This window comes from Ursus americanus, chromosome 27, assembly GCF_024610735.1.
Source record: "Ursus americanus isolate L20-20 chromosome 27, mUrsAme1.1.p, whole genome shotgun sequence".
Lineage (NCBI taxonomy): Eukaryota > Metazoa > Chordata > Mammalia > Carnivora > Ursidae > Ursus > Ursus americanus.
Genome location: NC_142153.1, coordinates 10,764,120 through 10,790,071, shown reverse-complemented (window position 1 = coordinate 10,790,071; position 25,952 = coordinate 10,764,120). Strand labels below are relative to the sequence as shown.

Sequence of the window (25,952 nt, the reverse complement as noted above, 5' to 3'; positions counted from 1 at the left end):
TCCAGCTGGGGGGACAGGGAGTGCCCTGATCTGTAGCATTTGACTTTGAGCTGCCACCAGGAGGTCACTGAAGAAGAGTCGGGTCGAGGTGTGCACCATCAGGTCCGGCACACCAGCAACCCCAGCCCTCCCTGAGTGGCAAGAGACAAATCCACAGGTGGCATCATGTTTGTGTCACTTCTAGGCTCCAACACAAACATCTGGGGGGCAGTGTCGTACACGTGGCCCTGAATGCTCTTAGGTGCCAACCTGGAGAGAACTTGCCCCAGACTGAATCCTGCCGCCCTCCCCGTCCCCCTGGCTCCCATCAGCCGAGGGAGTGGGGTGGAAGGCTACGCCAGCTTGCTGCAAAGCTTTCTCCTTCCCTGCCGCGCCTGTGCCTTTGCTGTGCGAGCTGCTAACCATCTCACTGGGTGTGATTTTAGGCGGCTTTTAAAACCAAACCTCCGTGGTGATGTCAGATTTGGCCCGCATCTCACACGCTGAGAATTTTGCTACAACACGGAGGTGTTGGTGGCGCTTGACATTTGTGGACCCGCATCCGTGCCACGTCGAATTCTGTACTTCAGTCACGATACCACTCACACTGGCGACATCAAAGAAATAACACGGTAATGCTAAAACCTAGGCTAAGGATCTCCCAGTCAGTGCAGTCGGTAAGGTCAGACTGACCGGGCTTGGAGGCAGATTGGTGATGTTGACGGAGATTTTGGCCTGCTGGCGCCTCCCAGTGGCGGCTGTCCGGCACAGCGGCTTCACTGTCTTTGAGACTGATTTCTTGCTTCATCTTCCTTACAGGAGGATCGATACAGTACATTAGTGGTGCCAGGGGACTGACGAGCCCCAGTCCATGGCAATTAGAAAAGGTGGAAAGGCGGTATTGATTAATGGTGTGATGATCCCAGGCCCTAATCTTTTAACCCTCTGGAAACCAGACAGATTCGGTGCCTTGACAGCACGACGTCTTCATTAGATAAACTGGATTCCTTTCCTCGGGAGACCCAATCTGGTTATCTAAGTAAAATGGCCATTTCATTTTCTCTCAGGTCAATTTTACTATCTTTTATTTGACAGCCAGCTCAGTCTCTGGGGAAATTTGTGGGTGATGGGAGTAGTAACAGCAAGGACATCACGGTTATAAGAACAGTGCCTTGTATTTCTCCAGCCCTTTCTAGATCTTCCAGCCACGCACACAACATGGCTTCCAGGGAAGGCTAACGCAGAAATTATCACCAGTATTTTACAAGGAAAGACACGACTCTAAGGTCTCAAAGCAAATGATTTTAAGAGCAGAAATTCATTTCCTGGCTCTGTTCACCAAATTACGCCTTCTTTAAACACAAACACAAACTGTAATATGTTGACAGACGCTTATTTACAGAGACACACAAGGATAAGAGAGAACTTTACAACAGTGGCCAACACTGCAGCTGCCCCCAAAATAGCTAGCTCAGAAAGGAAACTTAAAGCAGCAATCCTGTTTGTTCTGCAGAAATGAAAGCGAACTGAATTTTCTTCTGTATTTCACGGTAACCCCGCAAAGAGTAAGCTTTAGGGGCAGGGGGCAGAGTACTAGCAGATTCGGTGCCGAGGTTCTGAGGAGCAGGGATGCGCGTGTTGAGTGCAGTGATCACCAGCAGGTGGCAGAGAAAGAAAATTTCCAAGCAGCCGAACACCAAACATTCAGAGAATTTGTCCCCTTTCCTGGGGGATGGGGCGGAGTTGGTACAGGAAGAACTACAGAAAGCCAAGATCTGCGATAGTCCCAACACATGAAGTCTGGTCACAGACACGGAAGAATGGTGTGGAGGGGCGGGGGAAGAAGCATGACCAGACTGAGCTGGGAGACATGAAGCAAGGGGCCCGAACGTCAGACTGATGATCTTAGATGACAAGTTTTCCCTCACATAGAAGCACAGACCAAACCACACCCACATAAAGGGGGAGATGCAGATCTGGTGTGAGTTTCTGCAGGCCCTTGGTCCCGTAATCCGTAGCTTTCCTCTTAAATCCCTGTAGCTCTACCCCTTGGCTACTCCCAGGTAGGCCCCCAGCTCCCCTTCGGACCCCCCAACCCCACCAAACCCCGCCAGTTTCCTCTCAGGAAACAATCTGTGGTTGAGGGCGGTGGCGGGGCCCTGGTGCCTCGGGTGCACTGAGGTCCCTGCCCACTACACAGACGTCATCTCTTCTGGCCTTTCCAGAAAGCATCGGAGAGGCAGGAGGTCTGCCCCGGAGCTCTGGGTGCAGGACTGAGGGGAAGCGGTTAGGAGGGAGGTGCAGGGAGCTCGGGCGCCCTCGGGACAGACACTGCCCCAGGGCCCAGGAGGCTCGCTCCTTTCCGGCTGACGTTCTCTCCCTTGTCACACAGCCCGTATAAAAATGAAGCAGCAGCAATTTTTATTGAGGGACCTAAACTGAAAATAGGTTTAGAACATAATTTAAAAAAATAAAACAGCAAAAGTAGCAAAAAATATATGACCTTTTTAAAAACATTTTCCTTTTTTTTTTTTTTTCTTTTTTCTTTGTTTTTAATATATAGCAACTGATGCCTCCCAGCCACCAGGAGCATCTTACCCGATGGGTAAATCTCTGGTAACGACCCTTTTAAAAAGACATGTAAATATATACTCAGATTTATACACTTTGTGTTTTCTTCATAGCTATGTACAAAGCCCCCAGTGTGGGGCTGGGCCCCAGGGCCACGACACTGCTCCCAGCCTTTGCCTCCCCATCCTCTGGGACCAGGTATTTGGTCAGCAAAGCAAGTTAGTATCGGAATTAATAAGCCCCTGGCACCATCTCTCTGGAGCAGAGGCTGCGTGCGGCCGAGGCCCGGAGCTCTGGGCCTCCCCTCGCTACGGCTGCAGCCCCGAGGACGAGGCCCCGCCACCGGAGCTCAGGCTTACGTGAGGCGGACACCACCGACACCGAAGGCCCGGTCAGCTCTCCGGGCCTGCCGGCTCCGCTCCCGCCCCCCAGCCCTCGGGCAGCGCCAGGTGCCGGGGAAGGGTCTCGGTCCAACACGTGGGAGGGGACGAAGTGGCCACGAGCAAGTACCCGCCTCTCCGCTCCTGTCTCTCACAAGCAGGTTGTGAGGAGGAGAAGCAGCAGGAGGAGGGGAGGTGAACTCCGTGGGGTGAAGGCCTCAGGTAGGCAGCTGGCTCCTGCCAGCACGAAGGGGGCCAAGGGCAAGGCAGTGAGTCCCGCAGGGAGGGCTGGGGGTGAGGGTTACAGCGGATGCTGGAGTCTGGGCGGGGGGACAGGGTGCTAGTCAGCGTCGTTTGAGTCCGCCATTGGCAAGCTGGGCTGGGTGTCGGGGCAGGCAGGGCTCCTCGGGCAACGGCTCATGAGAGAAGACGGAATCCTCCCCCGAGGAGCAGGTAGAGCTCCGGGTGTCGGGGAAGCTCGGAGAGTACTGGTCCAGGGGCACGGACAGGTCCAGGTACTCCTGCGCAGGGAGAGACGCAAGATGCGGCACTCGGCTCCCCGCCGCGGCGCACGCACAGAGCCGCACGGCGGGGCCGGCGCCCGAGCGGCTAGGACAGGACAGCCTCACCTGGTTGGAGGTCAAGGCCACAATGCGGTCCAGGTCTTCCACCAGCTGCTTGAAGGTGGGTCTCTGAGAGGGTACCGCATGCCAGCAATCCCGCATCATCATGTACCTGGGACGGGGTTGTCGAGTCAGGGGCTGCTTTAGCCAGCACCCCTCTCTCGCTCCGTTCCTCCCCCAGGGCCTGGCTCAGGACCTCGGCCGTCTTCCCCTGCTTACAGCTCATTGGTGCAGTTACTGGGCTTGTCCATCCGATGACCCTCCTTCAGCAGCTTGAAAAGCTCCTCCACAGGCACGCCAGGATACGGGGAGCCTCCCAGAGTGAAGATTTCCCACAGGAGCACCCCAAAAGACCAGCTGTGGAGGAGCACAGCACCACTGGGTCCTCGGGGCACAGAGCGAGGCCGGCCTAGAATCCTTTCCATCTGCCCCCCCCCAGCGCGTCATCCTGACCCCCCCCCACCGCCCCGCACAGACTCTGAAGGGGAACACAAGGGCCAGTGCTGGAGCGCATACTGGCCTTTCGACCTCTACTGAGTGAGCACAGTAGGCAGACACATCCAGTGATTGGTTCTGTTCTCTCCAAGAGGGAAGGAGCCCCCCGTCAATCTAGAGGGGCCCACGGGACTCTACCGTCCTGGAATTCTCTATCCCACGTGTCCCTGGCAATTGCTTCTTTCAAACTCACACGTCGCTCTGGTGGGTGTAGATCCGGTCGAACAGGGCCTCGGGGGCCATCCACTTCACAGGCAGCCGGCCCTGTAAGCAGCACGAGGGAGGTTGGGGGTAGCCCAGGCCCGGGCGGTGTGGGGACAAGCAGGGGGCACACACGGGACTGGACGTGGGGAAGAGGACACGTGCTCGGCTCGTCCCACCACACCGTTGCTCAAGCAGGACCACCTGGGCCAGGTCCCAGCCCGGAGACGGAAGTGGGACAAAAGCCTCATGGAGTGGCGTCCTGGACAGGGACCCGCGCCCCGTTCTGTCCTCAGCACTTACGTTGGTTGTCTTTTTATAGTAGTCGATGTGGTGAATGTCCCGCGCGAGGCCGAAGTCCGCGATCTTCATCACGTTGTCCTCCGTCACCAGCACGTTCCTGGCGGCCAGGTCTCGGTGTATGCACTGCGGGGAGAGGAGGGGGACGCAGGTGAGGGGCCGCCAGCTGTCAGCCTGCTCCCGGGCCTCAGCTCCAGCGCTGGCGCCGCCACACAGCGTGCGGGCCTCCTCCCGCCCCACCACTACCCCGGGACCCTTCCAGGCGGCTGCTGGGACGTCCGTCTCTTCCACTTCGAAGCCAGCCACTGGAGCACCTCCAGCTCCAGGCCCCTGAATCACTGGAGCAAACTGTCTGCACGGGGCTCCCTTGCTGCCCCTCCCAACTCGTAGCTCTGCATTCGCACCCAGGAAGGCTGAACCTGGACACTTCTGTCCAGTCGGGGCAGGTGGGTGCTCTCAAGCCCTGGCCCCCAGCTGTGGCATATCCACCCTGGGCTGGGGCCCCACCAAAGCCTCCATTCCCCGAGCACCAACACTGCACTTCACACCATCACACACGACGTCACCGTGCCCCATAACCAACCCCCAACACAGGGCTTATCATTCTCTGTATCTGGAGATCTACAAGTAGCTGCCTGGGGCTACACAGATCTGAACGGTACCCAGAGTAAAAGAAAAAAAAGAGAGAGCCAGCACAAGAGCGAAGGGTCTCCACCCTGACCCGAAGGCCACGAGGCCACCTGCACTGGCTCTCCTGACTCTGCCACCCAAGAGCCTGAGGCAGCGCGGGTGGGCGGAGCTCGGAGCTCCAACCCCAGCAGAGGACGCAAAGTCAGAGTCTGCAGCATGAGGAAGGCTCCGCTCCCACCCCGACCTCCCCCGGGGGCACCGTGGGCTGCCATACCTTCTTGGAGGCGAGATACTCCATGCCTCGGGCCACCTGATAGGCGCAGGAGACCAGGTCCTTGGAGGAGAGCTGCTCCTCTGGGTTGTGGCTGGGGTTGTAACAGTACTCCAGCCCAGGAGGCCGCCGGGCCTGCAGGTACTCCCGCAGGTTGCCTTTGGAGGCATACTCCACGATGACGTACAAAGGACCTGGGAGCGCGGGGGTGCACGGGCCATCAGCGTGGGCCGGCCCCCAGCTCAGTTCAGCCCCAGGAAGCCCCGCCCTCAACCACACACCATGCGTTTGCTCCCCAAGCCTAACTGCACCTTTAGGGAGCTTGGGGAATTCATTCGACCACCCCAAGAAAGCTAGGGAGATGGTTCTTCCCAGCATACTCCAGGAAGTTCCCGAGCAAAGCTGGGGGTGGGTGGGGGGAGGCCTAGTTTAGACCACAGTGACTCACCTGGTTCTCCCCACACACTATGTGTATGAATCTAGACACCTGCCTTCTCAGATGAACGCCAATGGGCATCAGCCCAGACCCCGAGAAGTAACTCCAACTACTGCTGAACCGGCCTCCCCTCTTCACCCCTTTCCCTAGGCGTCGCTGAGATGCCTGGTCACCGATGATTATCTTCTCCCCGACAGGACAGTGTTACCCGAGTGGGGGCCCAGGTTCTCGGCTGAGCCCTACGCCAGCCCGGGCGGGGGAGCTGGCCTCGCCTGGCGCCTACCGTCCTGCGTGCAGGCCCCCAGCAGGTTGATGATGTTCTTGTGCTTCCCAATCATCTTCATCATCTCCATTTCTGAGATCAGGTCTGACAGGTCTTTCTCTGTTGCATCCGCTTTACACACAAACCAGAAGGCCACGCGACTCATTTACTTGGAAGGGAGGCCGAGAGGAGGACAGCGAGGGAGGGGAGACGGGCGGGGGTGGATGCTCGAGGAGGCCCTGCTTTCGGGGACTTGCTTCTCTCCTCCCCATTTCACACCCAAATCGATTTTCCCTTCCCCCTTATGAGAGCTGCTGGCAATCTGTGCTGGGGGGCGGGGAGGACAGGATAAGAGAACCAGCTAGCAATGGGATCTAGAATAAACGTCTGACCAGAGCCAAGACTGACGCCAAGGAACAGAGTGCGACTGTGGCCATCTCAGAGTACAGAATGCCCCTCCCTGCCCAGGAGATGCTACGCAGGCCGTGCGGCAGGTGTGGACCGCGACAGGGCGCCGGAGAGAGAGTTCTACGTGGCCCGAGGCCCACAGTGTGCTTGCACGAGGAAGGGCTTGTTTTGGCAAGGACAGAAACATCACTTACACTTCAACATCTTCACAGCCACTTTGGTCACACGGTTGGGTTTGTCCTTGTCCAGCCCAATGGCCTCTGCCAACACCACCTGCCCAAAGCAGCCCTCTCCCAGGGGTTTGCCTAAAACCAGCCTTTTGGGAAAACAAAGGGCGGGGTGAGTTGGGGCTGATAAAATTTCAACCTTGAAGGGACATCCCATCTCCACCTCTCCCAATTCCACCCAACTGAGAGCAGAAAGTGTCAATTGTTCTTTCCAGGTGCGTCTGGTACATCTTCACTCCCAGCGGGGGACTTCCTCAGAGGCTGGGAGTTAAAGTACTTTATTACCTGTCTCGAGGCAGCTCCCAGCGAGGGTCTTCGGGAAGCTCGTATTCAGAGACCCCGGCCAGCATGGGGGTTCCACTAGAGGAGAGACGTGAGGGCCGAACCAGCAGAACCCCAGAGTTCATGGACGCACTAGAATCAGCCGACACCTACAGGGAAGCGTGGGGTCACCCTTCTAGCGAGGATGGGGTGGGGGAGGGGGTTGGGGGACTGAGCTTAGCAGATTCCTGCAACTCCTAGTCAGGGCTTTCCACCAACAGCAGAGCTATGCATCTGTGATCTGATGTTCTCTCTCCAACACAGAGTGACAGAAAGACCACCAGAGGTCTGAAGACCTAAGTTCGAAAACAGACTGACTTTTGCTACCAGCTAGCCTTTTCACTAACCTTTAACATGAGCAGACCAAATCTATCTCCCAGACATTTTATAACCTATCATTGTCCCCATTCTTTGTGAAAACCCTGCCTCAGATTATGCATTCCTTTTTTTTTTTAAAGATTTTTATTTTGGAGAGAGCGAGTGAGAGCGAGCATGAGCAGGGGAGAGGGGCAGAGGGAGCAGCAGACTCCCCGTTGAGCAGGGAGACTGATGTGGGGCTCGATCCCAGGACTTGGATTATGACCTGAGCCGAAGGCAGACGCTTAACTGACAGAGCCACCCAGGCGCCCCAGATTATGGCTTCCTAACTCCCAAAGCACCCTCCAGAATTAGCAGAGCTCCGAATGAACGTTCCCTCCTTTCACACGCCTTCCCCCTCTGTTCCGTTGCCTTGGACAAGAGGAGGGTGGCATCCTGGCACCCAACTCAGGTCCTCTGCTCTGCTCTGTACCTCTAACTGGCCCTCAGGGACCGTTCAAAAGTGCAATAGGAGTTGCACATTCAGCCTGGCTAGTGCCATCTCCCGATCCATGTGGCGGGTGAGCAGGGGGCTTGCAGCTGGGGTATGGTAGGCACCGAATTCATGGGCTAGCACAGCTTGGAACCCCACTGTGGAGCACTGCCCCTGGCCCAGCTTGGAAGAGAGTCGGCTGGGGACAGAGGAGAGGGCAGGGCATTCGAAGGTCCCGGAGGAGCCCCCGGGGGGCACGGGGAGAGAAGGTGGCGCGGAGCGTGCGAATCCCCTATCTACTTTCTGTTACCTGTCTGCGCAGAGGGATGCTCTTGGCCAGCTTGTGCACGGCCATCTGGCTGTGGAAGTCGCTCTTCTTGGTGCCGCTCTTCATCTTGTAGACGACGACGGACCCCACCATGCAGGAGATGAGGAAGGCCCCCGTGCAGTAGATGACGATCTCCAGGTACAGGGGCGAGGTCATCACTGCTGGCCTCTCTTCCAGGGCTGAGTCAGTGTGAACAGGGTGTCAGCAGGGTCTGGGGGCCCAGCTTCGTAAGAAGAACAGCCCCCAGCTCCTTTCCTCTGAGACTTTTCAGGGCGGAGAAGAAGCAAGCTAGGTCCCAGCTGGGACTGAGGTCTGGCACTGAGCAGATCAGATAGTCTATGATGTCTGAGTCCTCCTGATCCTGACTCGAGCCCCCCAAGGGGGACGGGCTAGAACTATCTTGCCACGTGAGGCCTGTCCTCATTCACTCAGGAGCCCGCCTTGCTCAGCGGGACTGCTGGGCTCGAGGGGTACCAGGGACCCTCAAGGGCTTTCTCGGTCTCCTCACAGAAACCTGGCCCTTCTCCGCGGAGCCTCAGTACCGCGTGTCCACCTATCCATGGGACAGACGAACCACTGAGAAGTCTGTTGTCTCTGACAGCCCACGAGCACCACCTCCAGGGTCACTGCGCCTGGCATACAGTGATGCACCACGAGGTCAAGGACGGAGGAGAGCTAGGGACCCAGTCTGTGTCCTGGGTCCTTGCCTTCCGGAAGCCTACGCCGCCTGTGTCAGGCCAGTCACGTAAGTATTTGTACCCAGCTAAACCACAGCCAAAACTAACTTCATCTCCCACCACGTCTGCACTCTTGAGACGAGAATGTCAACTCTGCTGCACTTAAGAATTCTACTCAGACCCAAACTCCTAAAATCAAACTAGAAAATTGGGGAGGGCACACTGTTTTCTTCTCTTCTCTCACCTTCCATTTAGAATTCAGCCCGCTCCCACGGAAGCCCATCCAGCTGAACCCACCCACCCCTTGCGCACGAGAGGCAGGGAGGCTTCCCGGACACTCCTTCCCCACCAGCGTGAATGCCCCTCTTCCCGGGATGGCTTTCTTGCAGACACCAGCCAGCCACGCTGGTGACCTCCCCAGAGAGGCTACATGAGACCCCAAGAGAGCCCAAAGGAACCCCCGGAGCCTGACAAGGAGGCAGCAGAGCCGATAACAGGAAGAAGTGTTTCTGTTTTTCTCTCTCCCCAGTATGGACAAACGAAGACAACCAAATGGGAGCACACACGGGACAAAGACAGTGACGGGGTAAAAACAGAACGCTTCTCTGCCTCAAGCAGGGCTGCTGTCAGACCCTGCTGGCCAGGCAGGGCAGAGGAAGAGAGAGGGACAGAGAAGAGGGCAGTGTCAGCAGCAACGAGAATAGCACGGTGCCCAGGCCCGCGTGCAGGACGCTCAAGAGGCAGCGATGACCAGCCCACCACCCGAGCAGGCTGCAGGCTCCTTCCTTCCCAGCCCGACACACAGGCCTCCCCCCTTGGGAGCCAAAGAAGAGAAACGGGCATCACGGAGCCCCCTGGGGCCTCCTGAGTCAGGCCTTACTAAAAGCTCCAGCTCACGCATCTGGTGGAACCTCTCCTCCGAGATCAGAGGACAGCAGGGTGCGCTGGCGCTGTTCCTTACGAGCAACAAGCCCCTCTTTACAGAATGCCTACATCCGGTCAGAGGAGGCCTGGGCCTCTCTTGAGACCTCTGGAGGCATCAAAAAAAGGATCGGACAAGTCGGGGAAGGCTGCTGGACCCAAGGAGGGAAGGAGCCTGCCCTGCAGGATAGCCCGACTGCAGGTTAACTCCAGATTCCATGCATGCATTGCATTGGCCAAGGGGGAGAGCCAGCTGCAGGTATGTAGCTGGGAGGCCTCTGTGTTCCTGCAAAACGAGGACAGCTCCCGTGAGGGCCGAGAGGATTCGACCCGCAAGCTTAGACAAACTGCCAGGGCCACCTGCTGGCCCCCAAAGCCCATTCCTCTGCCTCTCCTGGCTCTGGGTCTCCCCCAGCCCCGCAATGCATGCTCCCCCCGTGCCCGTGGCGAGGGCAGGACATCGAGAGGAGAAGTACAGTGTATACCTTCCAAAACGGTCAACCATGCAGAGTGATGGGAGAGTCCGATAGAGTTACCCGCCAAGCACGTATACTCCCCCGCGTCCTCAAAGGAGACATTCCTTAAGTGAAGCACTTCCATCTCTTTGTCGGTGGTATTAACTCCGGCAGTCTAGAAGAGACAACGGAAGCAAAATGGACAAGCACAGGACATGAGACCTCTAAGACACAGAGAAAGGGAGGGAGGAAGAGAAGGGGGGAAAAACCGGAGGAAGAAATGCTCCCCAGCGTCTCCTTTGCAACAAGGAACAAACAAAAACCACCAGGCAGCGAGACCTGTTAGAGGAAGACAGTGAGACCCTGAGGGAGGGGCTCTGCAGACCGGAGACGCCGCTGGCTGGTTACGACCCTTCACCAGACGCTGGCAGCCCCTGGCCCGTCCAAGCATGCGGGCGGGCGGCGGGCAGCATGGAGAAATGGGGCCCGGCGGCGGGGGGCTGTTTGGTTTCAGGTAAAGAAAGTCAGAGGGCACACACGGGAGGGATGGAAGGGTGCTGCGGTCACACGCACACACGCATGCACGTGCACGCGCACATGCGTGCACACGGCCTGCTGGTTTGCAAGGGAATGCCTGGCCCCTTCTCTTCACCACTCAAACCTCAGTCTGCACTGCCGTTCAGCACGCGGCCGGACAGTTGCCAGAAGAGCGCACACAGCCCAGGAGCACACACGAGGCACAGAGGGAGCGGACACCAACACAGTACCGAACCAAAGCAGCCTCCCAGGCCGGGTATTTTTCCATGGCTCTGGGCTCTAGAAATACAGCAGGGTAACAGGGAGAGTTGGGTGCTGGCTTCCCCATCTGCCCCAGCAGCGTGGGGCCTGAGTCAAACTCCCAGCACAGGGCCCCCTCCAGCTCCCCATTACCTTTTGCCACAGGTCTGGTGACAGTGAGCCACGCAGACTGGTTAGCTTCACCAATATAATTGGAAACCTTACACACATACTCCCCGCTCTGGGCCTCTGTCACATTGAAAAGGGTCAGCAGCTCCGCATCCGAGCTATTAATCCCCGAATGCTAGAACAAACCAACGACAAGCCAGTCAGCAGGGCGCACACGGAGACGTGGCCATACTCTGCTCCCACGGAACATTGAGGCAGGCCCAGGGAGCCGAGGCAAGGGAGATGTGAGACGGATCACCTTCCCCTTTTGAGGAGGACAAAACAAGTTGACTTTGAAGGCCCAAAGCATCTGACTGAAAAATAAACTTCAAAAGAAAATCGCCACCCCCAGCCACACGTTCTGTCTACGTCAGACCCATTCCTCCGGGTCTAGGGCAGGGATTGTGAAGGCAACCGGCGGCCCAGGGCCAAGGCCACGGCCTCATTTTCTGACACAGCGGTTTCAGCACCCGTAGTGAAGAGAAGGGATGGCCAATAAAACTCTGGGACGGCCAAGCCAGGGGAGAGGAGAAGGTCTAACTCTGGGACCAGGAGGAAAACCACGTTCCCAGCCTCTGGTTACTTCTTGTTGCGAGGTCCACTGGGGGAATTAGGCAATTACCTTCCCTGGATTAGTGGGGCATTCGGGGACAACGAAAGTCTGGGAGTGAGAGGAAAAAGGAAGAGAGGGCCATTACTCCTGACGCTGTTTAGAATTCACCTGTGACATATGCTTTTCCAACTCCACCTAAGCGTCGTGCCCGTATCATTCACTCACTCGCCAGAAAGGATGTGACTTGGGAAATAGGGCGGAATCTGGGAAACACTTGCTGGAAAGGCTTTGGTCCCGGGCGATGGAAAATCAGGAGTCCAAATGCCTTCCCCGAGTAGCTGACCCAGAAGCCTGAGCAAAGTTACTCTCAAGGCTCTTTAGAGACCACAGTGGCCACCCCACCCCCTGTACCCCCCGTCCTCAGTTCCCACTGCACTGCCACTGTGACCTGTCACTATTCTGGGGAACGTGCCTAGGCCCCTCTTTAAAACGGAGCGTGTGTCTGAAGGCTAAGGGATGCATCCCGGTCGCCGGCACTAAGCCCGACCATTGCAACTTGGGCCCAGGGTGATACAGGTCTCCTTCCCAGCACCCAGCCCACGGACACTGGGGCCAAGATTACCTTCAAGATCTGGACATAAGGCAGGTTGTCTGGACCAATCTTACTCCCATTCACCTCGATGTGCTTCAGCCACTGGATATGGGGCTGTGGGTCACTGTACACCTTACACATGAACTCCACATTGCTGCCCAGGGCCACGGTCTTGTTGGCAGGCAGCCCTGCCTGCAGGATGGGCCGGTGAGGGGACCGCTCTGTGGAGGAAGAGAGGAGGGGCTCGTCAGGCCCCGCCACGGCCCGCTCCTGGCTGGGATGCTGACAGAGGGCGTCCCAAAGACCACCAAGAAGAAGTGTGCTCCCCCTTGGCTTTTCCATTGGGCAGAGCATTTCCAGGCTCTGCCGAGCCTCAGCCCCTGACCCTAAGGTGGGAGGGGGAAGAAGGTCCCAAGCATCCTCCACAAGGCAATGCATCCGTTTTCACAGGCACCGGAAGTCTCTCTTGCCTTGAATGGAGACCCCCCGTAACTTCAGTCACACTCCCAGACCTCCCTAACTAAAATTACAAAGACTCGTTTAAACGTGCTATTCAAAGCGCGGCCCAAGAGGAGCAGTACCAGGAGCACCAGGAGCTCAGCAGCAATGCCAAATCTCTGGTCCTATCTGGCTAGACCAGAAGCTTCTTTTTACACCACATCCTCAAAGCCAAGACAGAATACTGGCTGGGCAACTCTACCTTAAGATCTCTAGAGAATGAGGTCAGGGCTTCCAAGAGGAAGAGGCCGCCGTAGCAGCACCTAGAGGCGTGCTGTGCTTTCTAGCGTTTCCTGTGACGCCCTGCAGTTGGCACGGGTCCGGAGTCCTGCATTCGCGAGCCTCAGTCTGCTCTTCTGCAGAGTGGGAAGCACAGCGCTGACCTCGCAGGGCCCGTGAGAACTGCCGGGGTGTAAAGCACCCAGCAGACTGCCCACGAAGCAGCAGCCACAGGACGCTCTATGCGACACCCTCTCCGGTCACCCCCTGCAGGAGACTAGCCATGCACCTTTCACCTTTCAGGAGTCACAGTAACGTCCAATCCTCTCAACTAAACGTACACACCAGGCACGAAGCCGGCTTCAGGCGACAGAGCTCATAAATGCCCACGCCAGCCTGGACCTATGGCCGTTTTCTCAAAGCCCTGCTCGCTTTCCTCAAAGCTCCCTTAACCCCGTCGCTGTGGCCTTCTTACCCACGACGTCGAGCTGGTAGGTGTGGTTAATGCTGCCATATTCGTTCTCCACGATGCAGGTGTAGTTGCCCTTATCCGAAGGCACCACGGAGTCCATGATGATGCTCCAGGTGGCGTAACGGACCTGAGGGGAAACATGCCAGAGCTCTCCATTGCAGGTCTGGAGGAAAACACAGGCAAGATGCCACGTGGAGGCAGGGGTGCCCAGTGGCACTTACCCTCCAGCGCCAGCCCGGAGCACAGGACAGGGCAGAGACACCCCCACCCCCATCCCCGGTCGCTGGAAGAACACATCAGGCACACGGGTATGAGGAGCTCTGGACGTCTGCCTGCAACAGCCAGGGTCACCTGCGATCTGGCCTACATACCTGTTGCATTCTCCCCAATACACCTGGAACTTCCCACTCTGCACGTCTGTTCACGTCCTGGGCTGGAAGAGTTCAGCCCGGTCTGCCCCTGACCTCTTCTTCCAAAAACCATCTCCTCCAGCCCAACCTTGGGTCAGAATGGTTCTCACTGTCCCTCTGTGCCCCTGCCGGAGCAGTGATCACAGCCTGCTTTTTATGACAGTGTTCAAGGGTGCCTGCCCTCCTGTCAGACTGGAAATTCTGTGTGGGCAGGAACAGGGCCTTGTACCACTCATGGCAGCGCCCTGCATACCGCAAGTGCTGGATAAATTAATTTAAAATGTTTCCTTACTTTTCCTGATCTCTGCTTTTCTTGTCTTTTTAAAGATTTTATTATTTCTTAAGCCATCTCTATACCCAGCGTGGGGCTCAAACTCACAACCCTGTGATTGAGTCGCACGCTTACCATCTGAGCCAGCCACGCGGCCCAACCCTTCCTTATACAAGATTAATGGGAAAAGAGCAGCGAGGTGAGATGGGATAGGATGACTGGGGAATCTAAAGGAGGGATCAGCATGAAGAAGTTCTTGCTAGAAACGCAGTTGGGCAAAGGACACGAACAGACAATTCACACAGCAGGAAACGGCAATCGCTTAGTAACACAGGAAAACCTGAAGTCTGTTACCAGGAGAACAATGCACAAGAGAAGAGGGAGGTACTTTTGTCATCAAAGTTGTTGGCTCAGGTATGGTGAACTTGTCATTCTCATACTCTGCTATGGGAAGATGAATTTCTTCTTTTGGGAAAGCAATTGTTGCCGCAATAAAATAAAATTAAAAAATAAAATCACACCCCAGCTCATTACGTCATCCTCCATTAAAGCAAATATCACAATAAATAAAATATCACATCTTCCTGATGGACTTGGAACTCTACTGCCCAGTACACTTTCTGGAAAGACATGTGTTCAAGGAATGTTCATGTAACAAAAAATAAATGAATGAGTAAAATTACTTAATTACCGGGGGAGAAAAAGGTAATGGGAAATATGCATCAATGGCTTAAAAAAATGCTTCACTCCTAGCAATCTGTCCTGGGGAAGAACATTTAAAAACACCGACAAAGATTTATGCACAAAGGTATTCACCACAATGTAATTTGTAATAGTGAAAACACAGAAAATGACAAATATCACGAAACAGGTCATTACATTATGAGCCCTTTTAATAATGAAATACTATGCAGCCATGAAAAATTATCTCTCAAACACATGGCAAAAGACTCATGTTATAATGTTAACAAGTAACAAGAAATTCTATATACAATGTGATTATATAAAAACCACGTACATAGAAAAAAGACCTGAAAAGATTTTTTTTTGAGAGAGCAAGAGCGAGCATTTGGCGGGGGGGGACAGAGGGAGAGAGAGAATCTCAAGCAGGCTCCATGCCCAGTATGAACGAGGGGCTCGATCTCACGACCCTGAGATCATGACCTGAGCGGAGCTGAATGCTTAACTGACTGAGCCACCCAGGCACCCCAAGACTGAAAAGATTTCAAAGCTTCATTTGCAATTTCTTGTATTTGGAGTTTTTCTAAAGTGCACTGCTTTTGTAGTTAGAAAGCATTACTTTAAACAATGACACATAAGGATTTTCCAAGCAGCTTCTCCCGTTCCTCTCATACCAACTGTCATAGGCACACACGTACCTTGTACCCTCCAATCCTGTGGTCAGGTTTGAATTCTTTGCCATTTTTCAACCAGCGCAGTGTGGGGTTGGGAGTCCCACTGGAAGGGCATTTGAACTTCACAGTCTTGGCAGCCGGCACTGCGTGCAATTTCTTTTCCATCTTTTCTGGGGATGTCCAGTACGGAGCCACGGCTGCCCAGGGAAAGCCAAGAGAGACAGGCAGGGGGCCAGTCAGGCTCAGGAGCGGGGCCCAGGCCAGGCCCTGGAGGTGCCCGCCTACCTGCCCAACACCTGGAACAATGCCTGCTTTAATCAGGGCACCCATGGACCCCATGGCTAGGCATCGCGACCCCACGTACCCTCTCCTTCCCTTCTTCAAACAATCATCTAAGCCCCCCTCTTCCCACTCAAACCCAATGCCCGGCCCGAAGGGCAGTAAGGTAGGAAACAGTGTCTCACGCATACGGTTTGGTTTGGTGTTATCTGTCTCTTTCTCCTCTGAAGAGGAGTCATCATCATCATCGTCGTCCTCCGAGGAGGGGAGAGCATCTACGGGAAGCAGAAGGGGGCACTGAGGTCCCTTCCAGGGAAAAGGGCTCACTAGATTTCATCCATTATCAACAGCCGGCCATGAACATAAGGCCAGTCCAGTTACAGATGAATGCAGATGCCCACCCCCATACCGGACCCCAGTCCCATTCTGCCCTTAATGACGGTCTCTCCGTGGGACAGAAACGGTTTATTTAAGATCTGCATGTTCTATGCCTGTCCCCCGCCTTCCCCATCCCAACGCAGTGCCCCTTTCTGTCCAGAAGTCTTGAGACCGGCCAGTTCCATCAGGGGCAGCGGGTCCTCTTGAATTTAATTCCACTTTGCATTCAGAGGTCCTCTCAACTCAACACCACCCAGATGTGCTGGGTCTCAGGACTAGCAGCCAGGGACCCTGTGTGTATCCTTCTTCAGAAACCCAGACGGATATAGCACACAGAAGCTATTTCTAAAGCCACGGGCTGAACAATTTCTAGTTGGGATTTTTCTACCATGCATGTGCTAAGGTTTGGGGGCTGCCCTTCATAATCGGAGCAGATAGGGAGCCCACCACAGTCCGCAGCTGCCAACACGTCCCCGCAAGTATCACCCCTTTTAAAAGGCTTGACACACACGTGGTCACCAAACAGCGTTCATGCCAGATCTTTTCCCAGTCCCTCCTCTGCTTTTGGGGGTCTGGAGGGAAATAAGGGAGGCAAGTCCTTCAACTGGGGGCAGGTTCTAAATGATGCCTGGAGGAGGGGAGATGCCCAGCCCTCGGCCTGGGCTTTGCACACAGGGTGTAAAGAGAATTTCAGCTCTTTGTTTAACCGCAGAGTTGTGTAAAAGTCGTGTTCTAGAAGTGGCAGATTCCCAAAGTCACAGAGCTCTGGGGTTCCCTGGCTGCCCTTAATACAGCTCCCGAAGCTGGAGGACAGATGTTTCCCATGAAGCCTGGGAATATGGCGGTGCCCCTGCTCCCCTCCCATCACGGTAGGGACCCACCTCACCACATGTCCCGGGGCTCTAACCCCAGAGCCAAATACCAAGCCCAAAAGGCAAGGGAATGACAGAATGGACGCTGGTCAAGCCCAGGTAGCACCTGGAGAGCTGGGCAAGCCATGGTGGACAAAACCAGTGTCTTACTGATCCAAGTGTATCAGCGGTCGCTTCTGAGGCTGATCCCGGAAGCCCAGCTCTCTGACCTGAGGCCTGCACCACCTGGTCACCCCTCTGAGAGCTAAGCCACGCGGCGGGCGGGGAGCAATGTTAGTGGGCAGCAGTTTCTGAAGCAAAGGGGGGGCAGATCATGGAAGGGGTGGAGGTTCGCCTCCCCCTGAAACCAGCAGAGAGGGTGGAAGGAGGGGATCCAGGGAGAGGGTGAGGGCAGGCTTTGCTACCAACCTGAGACATTGACGGAGAAGTAGGTGGTGTCGCTGCCCGAGGGGCTGCTGGTCACACAAGCGTAGAGGCCGGAGTCGGCAGGCACGGAATCCCGCACCTCCACCTCCTCCCCCGTGATGCGGGTACGGTTGCTTTCCACCAGCTGCACCCCGTCCCGCAGCCAGTTGATGCTCTGGACATCGTCCCGCAGCCGACAGCGAAGCTGCAGCAGGTCACCAGGGTGGACCAGGAAGGACTCCACTTCCACAGGGGCTCCCCAGGGCTGGGCTGCAGCCACCCACGGGGGCCGGGAAGAGGAACCAAGAGATGGGGCAGGAAGAGGGGAGAGGGAAGAGGGAGAGAGACAAAGGGCGTTACGCTAGCTAGCTGCACTGAGCCGCAGCATCCCAGGGGCTACAGAGCCAGGAGGCGGGAACTGCAGTAGGGGTCAGTGGGAGACAGCTGGCTACCTGGTACCCTACCTCTTCTCTACCCCACGCCCCCCAAAGGGCAAAAGAAGAAAGAGGCAAAGCCAGGAAGCAGCAATAGCAGCATTAAGCATTTGACGTTTCATTTCCCTCCCTCTGGGGTGGGGGGGGGGAAGGCCAGCACCCCCCCCCCAGGGTTTCTTTGTGTCCAGACTGCCCCTCCCCGCACACTCGGTTCCTTGCCAAGAAATGGCCACTTCCCAGGAGAACACCCCATTTCCTTTGGCTTAGGCCAGCCTCACCCCTCTCCCTAGTAACAGCTGAGCAAACCCTGTCCCTCCAAACTCCAGCAGCCCCCACCTAAGTAGAGAGAAGGTAATTTGCCAACAGGGGCTCTGGGGGCAAGTGATTCAGCAGGGAGGGGTCTGGCCCCGCAGTGAGTCAGATGTATAAGACGAATATATGGGAGAGTCGGCCGAGGAGAGGTCAGCTCAGGGGAACCTCTGGCTAACAGGTGTCGGGCCAGAGGATTCGGAGCTTTTGACTCTATTAGGAGCGGAGGCCTGCAGCTGCCACCAAGCCCACACTTGCTCTGGCTACAGCAGCCCTTGCACACAAAGCTCCTTTCTCCTCGTCCCACTGCCGGGCTCCCCCCCTCAAGCCCCCACCTCCCCCGCCCCCAACACACTGTCACACACGTTCACTCCCCCTCACCTCTCCTTCCCTGGATCCCCGCGGCTCCACGGCTCACAGATCTGATGCGACCCGGTCACCCATCCATCCCTCTCATGACCAGCAACTGGGCACTCACCCTGACAAAGGCGGCCCGAGGCCAGGCATGCCCCGGAGACCACCATCCTGGCCCGTTACCTGCTCCTGAGCACCCTCCTTACTAACCAGGGGGAAATGTAGCTTCTATTCCCATCCAGGACGTTCACAGGTGCTCCCTCCCGACATCTTCTGCCAACTGTCCACCCCCCACCAAAAACTGCACTTGTTTTGGCTCATATCCACCACCTGACTTATGCTCCATGTCCCTGGGAGCCTTCTTTCTTTCTCAACTCCCCCCCCCCCCCCCGCCGTTGACCATCAGAGGCTCAGCCAGGACACCTTGCAGATCCCCAAAGCAGGAGCCTCTAAAACGCTCTCTCCCGTCCCCGTGCCCCAGTGCCCTTCAGGGCCCTGCTGGCTCTCAGCTACCCTCCCGATCTCTGCCTGGCTGGGGATTCTGCCTCAAAGTCTCTTCCAACTCCTAGTCTGGGTCAGGTGCCCTCCCACTGCAGCTGTCACACTGAAGGAAAGTCCCCTTTCTCAATGGAGTTCCGAGGGTGGGGAGAGGTCATATTTACCTTTAAATCCCCAGCGCCGAGTACGGTGCCTGGCACACACGAGTTACCCAATAAACGCTTGTGAATAATGCAAAAGGACATACACACTGTCTCCTCGGTATCTTCCTTTCTAAACTTTTCCCCTTCCCCCCCCTCACTGTAACAAACTCTGAAGTGTATCCAGGTTTCTGCCAGAACCCTTACAGACAAAGAAAATGGGAGCCTTGGGCGTCAGCTAGCACCAGGGACTAATAGCTCCTTTCCTCAGAGGGGCCAAGGCAGTAGGCCCTGACCCTCTTCAACCCAAGGGCCGTCTTAAATACTGGCTAACTATGAGTCATCCAAAGTGGGGGTGCTGCTTCAAAAGGGTTTGGAAGCCACTAGGCTAACACTCATTTATATTTTTGTGAATCAGGTCAAGAAGAACACCACAAAGGTGAGCAGACCACAGAGCTGATTAAAAATAAGCTTTTGTGGGTCTTAAAAAAAGTTATTCTTTCCATTTTTAATGGTTTGTGGTTTTGCCAAAAGAAGGGAGAAGAAAAGCAGTTCAGACTTGACCCTTAAGGAAAACAGCAGACACTCCTATCGCTCCCTCCAGTGACCTCACTGATTAAATATTTTGCAGCTCCTGATGTGTTCAAGCCATTGGTCAAACAGTAAAGTCGGTAAACTCAAATTCTTAGCCTCCGGCATCATACCCTATTTTGACAGGTCCCGAGGACAAAGAGGTGGCGAGAAGAACACGGGCATTTCCCCAAGAGAAAGTAGCAAAGGGACACTGGCCCCGCTGAGACGAGCTCTGGCTGATTCTAGCTTGGATCCCTAATTTCCCGCTCATCTGGACCAGGATGTGCAAACACAACTCGTCTACGGGGATGTATAAAAAACCTCGAGGATCAGCTTTCTTTTCCCTGCTGCTGGTGTTTCAAACTCACTCGGATGCTCCAAGCCTTGGTACGCTCTGTCTCTTTATTCTCTTGATCAAGATCCTGCACCATGTGTAAGATAAAATCAAAACCCCTGCTTGGCATTCAAGGCTCTTTGAAATCTGTTCCCACCTCCCCACGTAGCCTTCTTCTCTTGACCTTCCACTTTAAGGCTGGCTGTTCTCCAGACCAACAGTATTCTTCCCTTACAGCCAAACTGACTTCTGCTCAAGACTGTCAGCGTTGTGATGTCCTTCCCCACCTCCACCCCGCCCGACAAGGTTCAAAGTGCACCATTGAAGCCGGCCAGGAAGCCCGCTGTTGGTCCCAGTGTTGCTACCCTAACTGTCCGTAAAAGTTACTGTACAAACCACACAAATTCACACTCGATTACATACCATCTTGTATTGTTTCTTTGAAAAACATCTTTATTGAGATATATTCACATACCACAAAATTCACCCATTTAGAGCATATAAGTTCAATGGTTTTTTATTTAGTATATTCACAGAGGTACGCAACCATCCCCATAATCTAACTGTAGAACATTCTTTTTGTATCACCCCCAAAAGAAACCCCATACCCACAGGCAGTCGCATGCCATTCCCTACCCCTCCCTAGGTCTAGGCAGCCACTGTTCCTTTGTCTCTGAAGATCTGCCTGCACCGGATGTTTCCCGTCAATGGAATCATACACTAGATGGATCTTTTGCGAACGCCTTCTTTCATTTAACCTGACGCTTTCAAGGTTCTTCCACCCCGCGCCAGGTCTCACTACTCCATTCCTTTTGATGGCCAAATAATATTCCATTGTACGGATATACCACATTTTGTGAACCTGTTTATCGGCTGATGGACACTTGGGTCTGTTGTTTCCTAAACAGTCCCAAGTGCCCACGTCTTCCTCTCCTAAGAAACAGCAAGCAACTCAGAGCAGAACTGCCTGTTATGATTTTTCCACAGTGCCTAACGATGTCAGAAAAGGAAAACACCCAATAGGTCTTGAGCTGAATTTAGCATCTGGAAAGGCTAATTTTTAGAGGAACCAAAAATGAGCCCACGGCTCTGGGGTTACAGTGGATTTTTTTTAGGGCTAATAGTGCTCTTGTGTGTGTCAACATCTTTATTTACAAAGTAGGGATAATGCCACTTTCTTCTAGAAGGTGATGGAAAGGTAACCGAGCATTTGCTGGTTTCCTGGGCCCTGCCTGTCTGCACTGCTCCCCTGAAGAGCAGTCCTGATCTGGGGGAATCCTACGTATGGTGACAATGCTCACCAGCAGCCTATAACAATTCATTCCTTACCCTCCATTCTCCTTTTGGTCTTTCTAGCATCCCCCACTTATGTCCCCACTGGGAAAGGCCCAGTATCTGTGGCTCCAGTTCCTCTGAGCTGGCCTTTCTCTAGTCAAGACCAATGGGCCAGGCTTATACTTGTTAGGTGTCAGGTAGCAAGAAAGAAGTGGACACCTTTACTGGGCTGGCCATGGAAGATGAAGAAAAGAAATCCAGTTTATCGCTTGGCCACTTGAAGCCATGGTTCTTTCCAACATTGCAGAACCTGATTAATCGGAATGGGGGTGCTGTAGGGAAAGCAGCAAACCAGAGCAGTTGCTTTTTGCATCTTGTTTCCTGAGAGATGAGGTGGGAAACAGAGGCCGGAGGACATTTGGTATCTGGATCCTGTGATGACCTCGCCTGAGGCTGGAAGTGTTTGGCCGTGAGTCAGATTACAACACTCGCTCTTACAGGCTCGAGGTGCAATGTGTTCAAAGTGCATTGTGCAAAAAGGTGCATTGTGTTCTGATGCTCACAGCACAGGGTCACTGTTCTCATCACTGGGAGCAGGAAGGTTAGGGTTAGGGTTAGGCTTGGGGCTGGACTTGAATATCCCTAGAGGATTAAGGCTGCCAACACCCTGGCCAACTCTCCAGAAAACAGAAGTGAACAAAGGCTCCTGCTTGGCTGCAAGAATCTGAGACTCAGGAGGCCTCTGGTCCCAAGGCAGGTCCCCAGGACAGGGCAGGTGGCAGGGGCACCGTGGAAGGCTGTGTAGGCTGGATCCGGGACCCCCTTTAGTAAGAGTGAAAGGGATTCATATACCAATCACCAATCCCATCTTGTTTCTCTAACAGAACCTCTCCATTCCCCAGAGAAAATCAGGAGCAGATGAGGAACCCACACTTTTTAAGTAATCCTCAGGGAAGCAGCTAGAAAAGGGGGGGGGGGCGTTGTTTCCCACGGTGCTCTCAAGTCCAGGAACACAATGAATGTTACTGAGTCCCTCTTCCCTTCCTATATTCCCCCAAGCCAATGGGAGGTAGCATTTTGTTTATGGCACGGCCGGCCAGAAATCTGCCACTGTCCTCTAGCAGGCAGTTAGTTCTGCCCTGGGTACATCGGATCAGAGCCAAGTGCTGGATTCTAAATCCCTGAGCCTTCTGCCAGCCATGGGCACTGTGCAGGGTGGGGGAATGGGACCTGTGAGGAGGCCCAAATCCATAATAACCTTGTCATTCTTAGGAGAAGGTGAGACCCCAGTTCCCAAAAATCCAAGGGGAAGACAGGGAGCTTTCTTCAAAAGAGCTACCACCGGGTGCTTCTGTGCGCCCTGGTTACTGTGCAAGGAGAAGACACGGATTAAACAAAGACAACCTACGCCGTGCTCTAAACGGGCTGATCAGCTTTACAGCTTCACGTTACACTTTGACACATATGAAGCACTTCGTCGCGCAACACCAGGCAACGGCAGAAGAACAGGAGAACCCAGATCCGGCAATTCAACTCCGGCTCTGAGTTCACAGAACTTACAAAAAAAGTATTGGTGGTCAGAGCAGACAGCAGTGCTGACAGCAGGCGGAATGGGAGGGAAAGGGGAGGAAGTAATTAAGAATTTAGATGCGGAGTGATAACTTTGGGGGGAGCAGAAAAGGATGGGGGTGCTTACAAGCAGGGTTGTGCCTGGGGATGAAGGGGCATGGGAGGTGAGGCCAGAGGATGTCCTGCTTGGACCAGAGGTTCACGGAAGAAAAGAGCAAAAAGTAATGGTTTCAGCCTGTGGGGTTGAAAGAAGCATTAAAGAAGGCCCAGGGAACACATTTCTCTGCAGACTATGAATGCAGACCTTTCCTGCCACGTGGACAAATCCACCTGAAAAAGTATTTTGAAATGCCACCAGCCCCGGTCCCATAACGGCCGATTTGGTTTGGAAGTTACCATGCCCAGGCCCCACAAACTTAACATGAACCCGCGAAGAGTCACAACATATTTGCACAGCACTTTGCAGTTTACTATGTGTTTCCCCCCCATATTCTCTTGGGATCCTAAACAATGCTGAAAACGGTAATGCTAATACTGGTCTATATTCACGGCATGCTTACTGTATCCCGTATACTGTGAAAGCTCCTAGACAGACTATTCAAGCCCTTAGGAGAGAGGTATTAACTATTATTATCTCTACCCACATACGGGGAAGCTTCCGATGTGCCAAGCAGAGGTCTCATTTAGTCCACACCACAACCCTGCGAAGTAGGTACTGTTATTAGCCTCATTTTACAGAGGGGACCCCAAGCCACAAAGAGGCCCAGTATGTGTCCAAGATGGCCCGCCTGGTCAGCGAGTGGCCAAGCTGGGATTCAAACCCAGGTGGCCTGGCTCTTCAGTCTGCACCCAGAGCCCAGGTCTACTGCTTTGAAAACAGCCTCTACCTTCACTTTGCCTTTGCAATCCTTGACTCCCAAAAAGTGACCGAGACCCTTTCTGTTCAGGCCCCTGCTGCTGTCTAACGGCACCCATGTCTCCCACCTCCACACACGAGGTTCTGAAGTTGGTTGCTTTGACCTTCTCTTCTCATTCCCTCAGCCTCACCACCTCTACCTTATACTTCAGGGCTTTTTAACTTATGAATGTACTTTCCCGTCCGCTCATCTACCTTTGAAGCTGAGTGGGTAAGACTGCACATCTGGCAGGTAAATAAAGGGGGGGGTGACACTATGATAGTGACAGGCTCGGGACTTAGAATAATGCCCTGTTTTGGTATGGCACTTGATACTTCAAAAGGCATGTTTAGGGCGCCTGAGTGGCTCAGTTGGTTAAGCGGCTGCCTTTGGTTCAGATCATGGTCTGTCTCCAGGTCCTGGGACAGAGACTGGCATCAGGCCCCCTGCTCAACGGGAAGTCTGCTTCCTTCTCGCTCTCTTTCTTTCTCCCTCTGCCCCTCCCCCACAGCTAGTTCTCTGTCTCTAATAAATAAGTAAAATCTTAAAAAAAAAAAAGAGGCATGTTTATTCATGTTCATTACCATTTAAGTACAAAAAATGCAAATTGAGGGATTTCTCTCAAAGTCACAGAACAGGGGTCAGCACTGGCTCTCCATGCTGGGTCTGCCAGGGCCCAGGCCCCTCCAGTGTCTCGTTTTTCACCCAGCGCTGGGGAGAGTGACAGGTGACCCACTCGGGGTACTTCATGTGGCTTGGGCCACAGGTAGACAGCACTGTCCTCCCCTCCCCTCCCTGTGTCCCTGGCGCAATTCTGGATCAGTCACCTGACACCTTCTCTCCCAGAGACCCTCACCTTTGAATACAGTTTACCACTGAGCTGATGACCTCTGATGACCCCTGCCTGACTCGCTGAGATTAAGAACATCAGGCAGAGGGGCTCCCCAGCCCTTCCCTTGGGCCAGCTCTCCCGCTAACACACCTGAATGCCCCAGCACTCAAACCCTGACCTCTCTGCACGGGCAGCCTGCATTCCATGCCCTCGCACTCCTGAGGGCCTCAGTGTATGTCGTCCTCCCCCTCCAGGATCTGGAGCCCCTCAACCACACCCCCAACCTCAGCTGTCCAATCTCCCGGTCTCTGTAACCAAGCTGACGGCCATACTGCCCCTATTATTTTGCTTTCTCCTAAAATGCCCTTTTCCTCTGCTCTCTCCAGCACTCCTCCGGACGTGAAAACTCACTCCCCAAGTGTGGTGTTCAATCCTATTCTCAATGTCCCTTCCCAAGACATACAGATTCTCATGACTTTTTCTTACACTTCATGCTGCTTGGCTGTGGGCTGCTCCATAAATACGCATCTTCTCTGTCCTCTGTGGTCAGGAGTGGTGTCCTCCACGTCCCACACTCCAAAGGATAACCGGGCCCAACAAAGCCCGGGCCTGTTGTCACAGGGTCTCGATTTCTGCCATTCCTATGAAATCCTTTTGCTTTTGGATTTTTGGGTTAAGAAAATTAGGGGAGAACGGCCATTCTCTTCAGGAACGTGGGGGAACTGGTGGTCCAGGAATGTTTACAGTCTTGGCACAAACTCCCCAGAGATAAATGAGGGGGCAATTGTGGGTGGGGGAGGAACTCGGGGTGGCTTTGAAGGCAACTTAAAAGGAACACAGAACAGCGCGGCAGGGCTCCGGGAGCCCTCTGCAGAGTTTTTTATTACGTTATTTTGGCTTTGAAATGGAACTGAAAACTTACTTTCCTCTGGCAAGGCCAGGCCAGAGTGGGGATCTCACCGAAATCCTGGGGAACAACTATCCTCCCACAAGAGCTGGGGTAGGGAGGTAGCCCTAAAAATGGGGAATTCCCTGAACTCACAACGTCCCCAGCATACGGGGAAAGCTGCAGAAATGGGGGAGCAGAGGCATGTGGGATGGGGGGACAGAACACCAAATCAATTAGCAGGGTCCGACACCCTGACCGGGCAGCATTCACCAGTCCCCTGACCCAGGAGATCTGGAGTGTAGATTTTTTTTTTTTTTAATAGAAA

The 25,952-nt window shown here is 54.5% G+C and overlaps 1 protein-coding gene across 9 annotated transcripts in view; it reads right to left on the bottom strand.

The window, feature by feature from the left end:
- Positions 1–1,047: 1,047 nt before the first annotated feature.
- FGFR1 (fibroblast growth factor receptor 1) overlaps positions 1,048–25,952 on the bottom strand; it is a 49,415-nt gene continuing 24,510 nt past the window's right edge. For 2 of the 9 annotated variants that reach the window (XM_045779217.2, XM_045779221.2), the window contains exons 3-18: positions 17,528–17,794; positions 16,055–16,144; positions 15,615–15,787; positions 13,558–13,681; positions 12,396–12,586; positions 10,306–10,450; positions 8,199–8,401; positions 7,069–7,214; positions 6,751–6,872; positions 6,170–6,280; positions 5,454–5,644; positions 4,553–4,675; positions 4,242–4,312; positions 3,773–3,910; positions 3,560–3,665; positions 1,048–3,451 (exon numbers count right to left, since the gene is read on the bottom strand). In XM_045779217.2, coding sequence (XP_045635173.1) covers positions 3,275–3,451; positions 3,560–3,665; positions 3,773–3,910; positions 4,242–4,312; positions 4,553–4,675; positions 5,454–5,644; positions 6,170–6,280; positions 6,751–6,872; positions 7,069–7,214; positions 8,199–8,401; positions 10,306–10,450; positions 12,396–12,586; positions 13,558–13,681; positions 15,615–15,787; positions 16,055–16,144; positions 17,528–17,794 — 2,378 coding nt within the window. In that variant the 3' untranslated portion in view covers positions 1,048–3,274. Of the gene's footprint in view, positions 3,452–3,559; positions 3,666–3,772; positions 3,911–4,241; positions 4,313–4,552; positions 4,676–5,453; positions 5,645–6,169; positions 6,281–6,750; positions 6,873–7,068; positions 7,215–8,198; positions 8,402–10,305; positions 10,451–11,205; positions 11,357–12,395; positions 12,587–13,557; positions 13,682–15,614; positions 15,788–16,054; positions 16,145–17,527; positions 17,795–25,952 lie in introns of all 9 variants that reach the window. The other 7 variants (XM_087856392.1, XM_045779218.2, XM_045779219.2 and 4 more) reach the window with 7 other exon arrangements.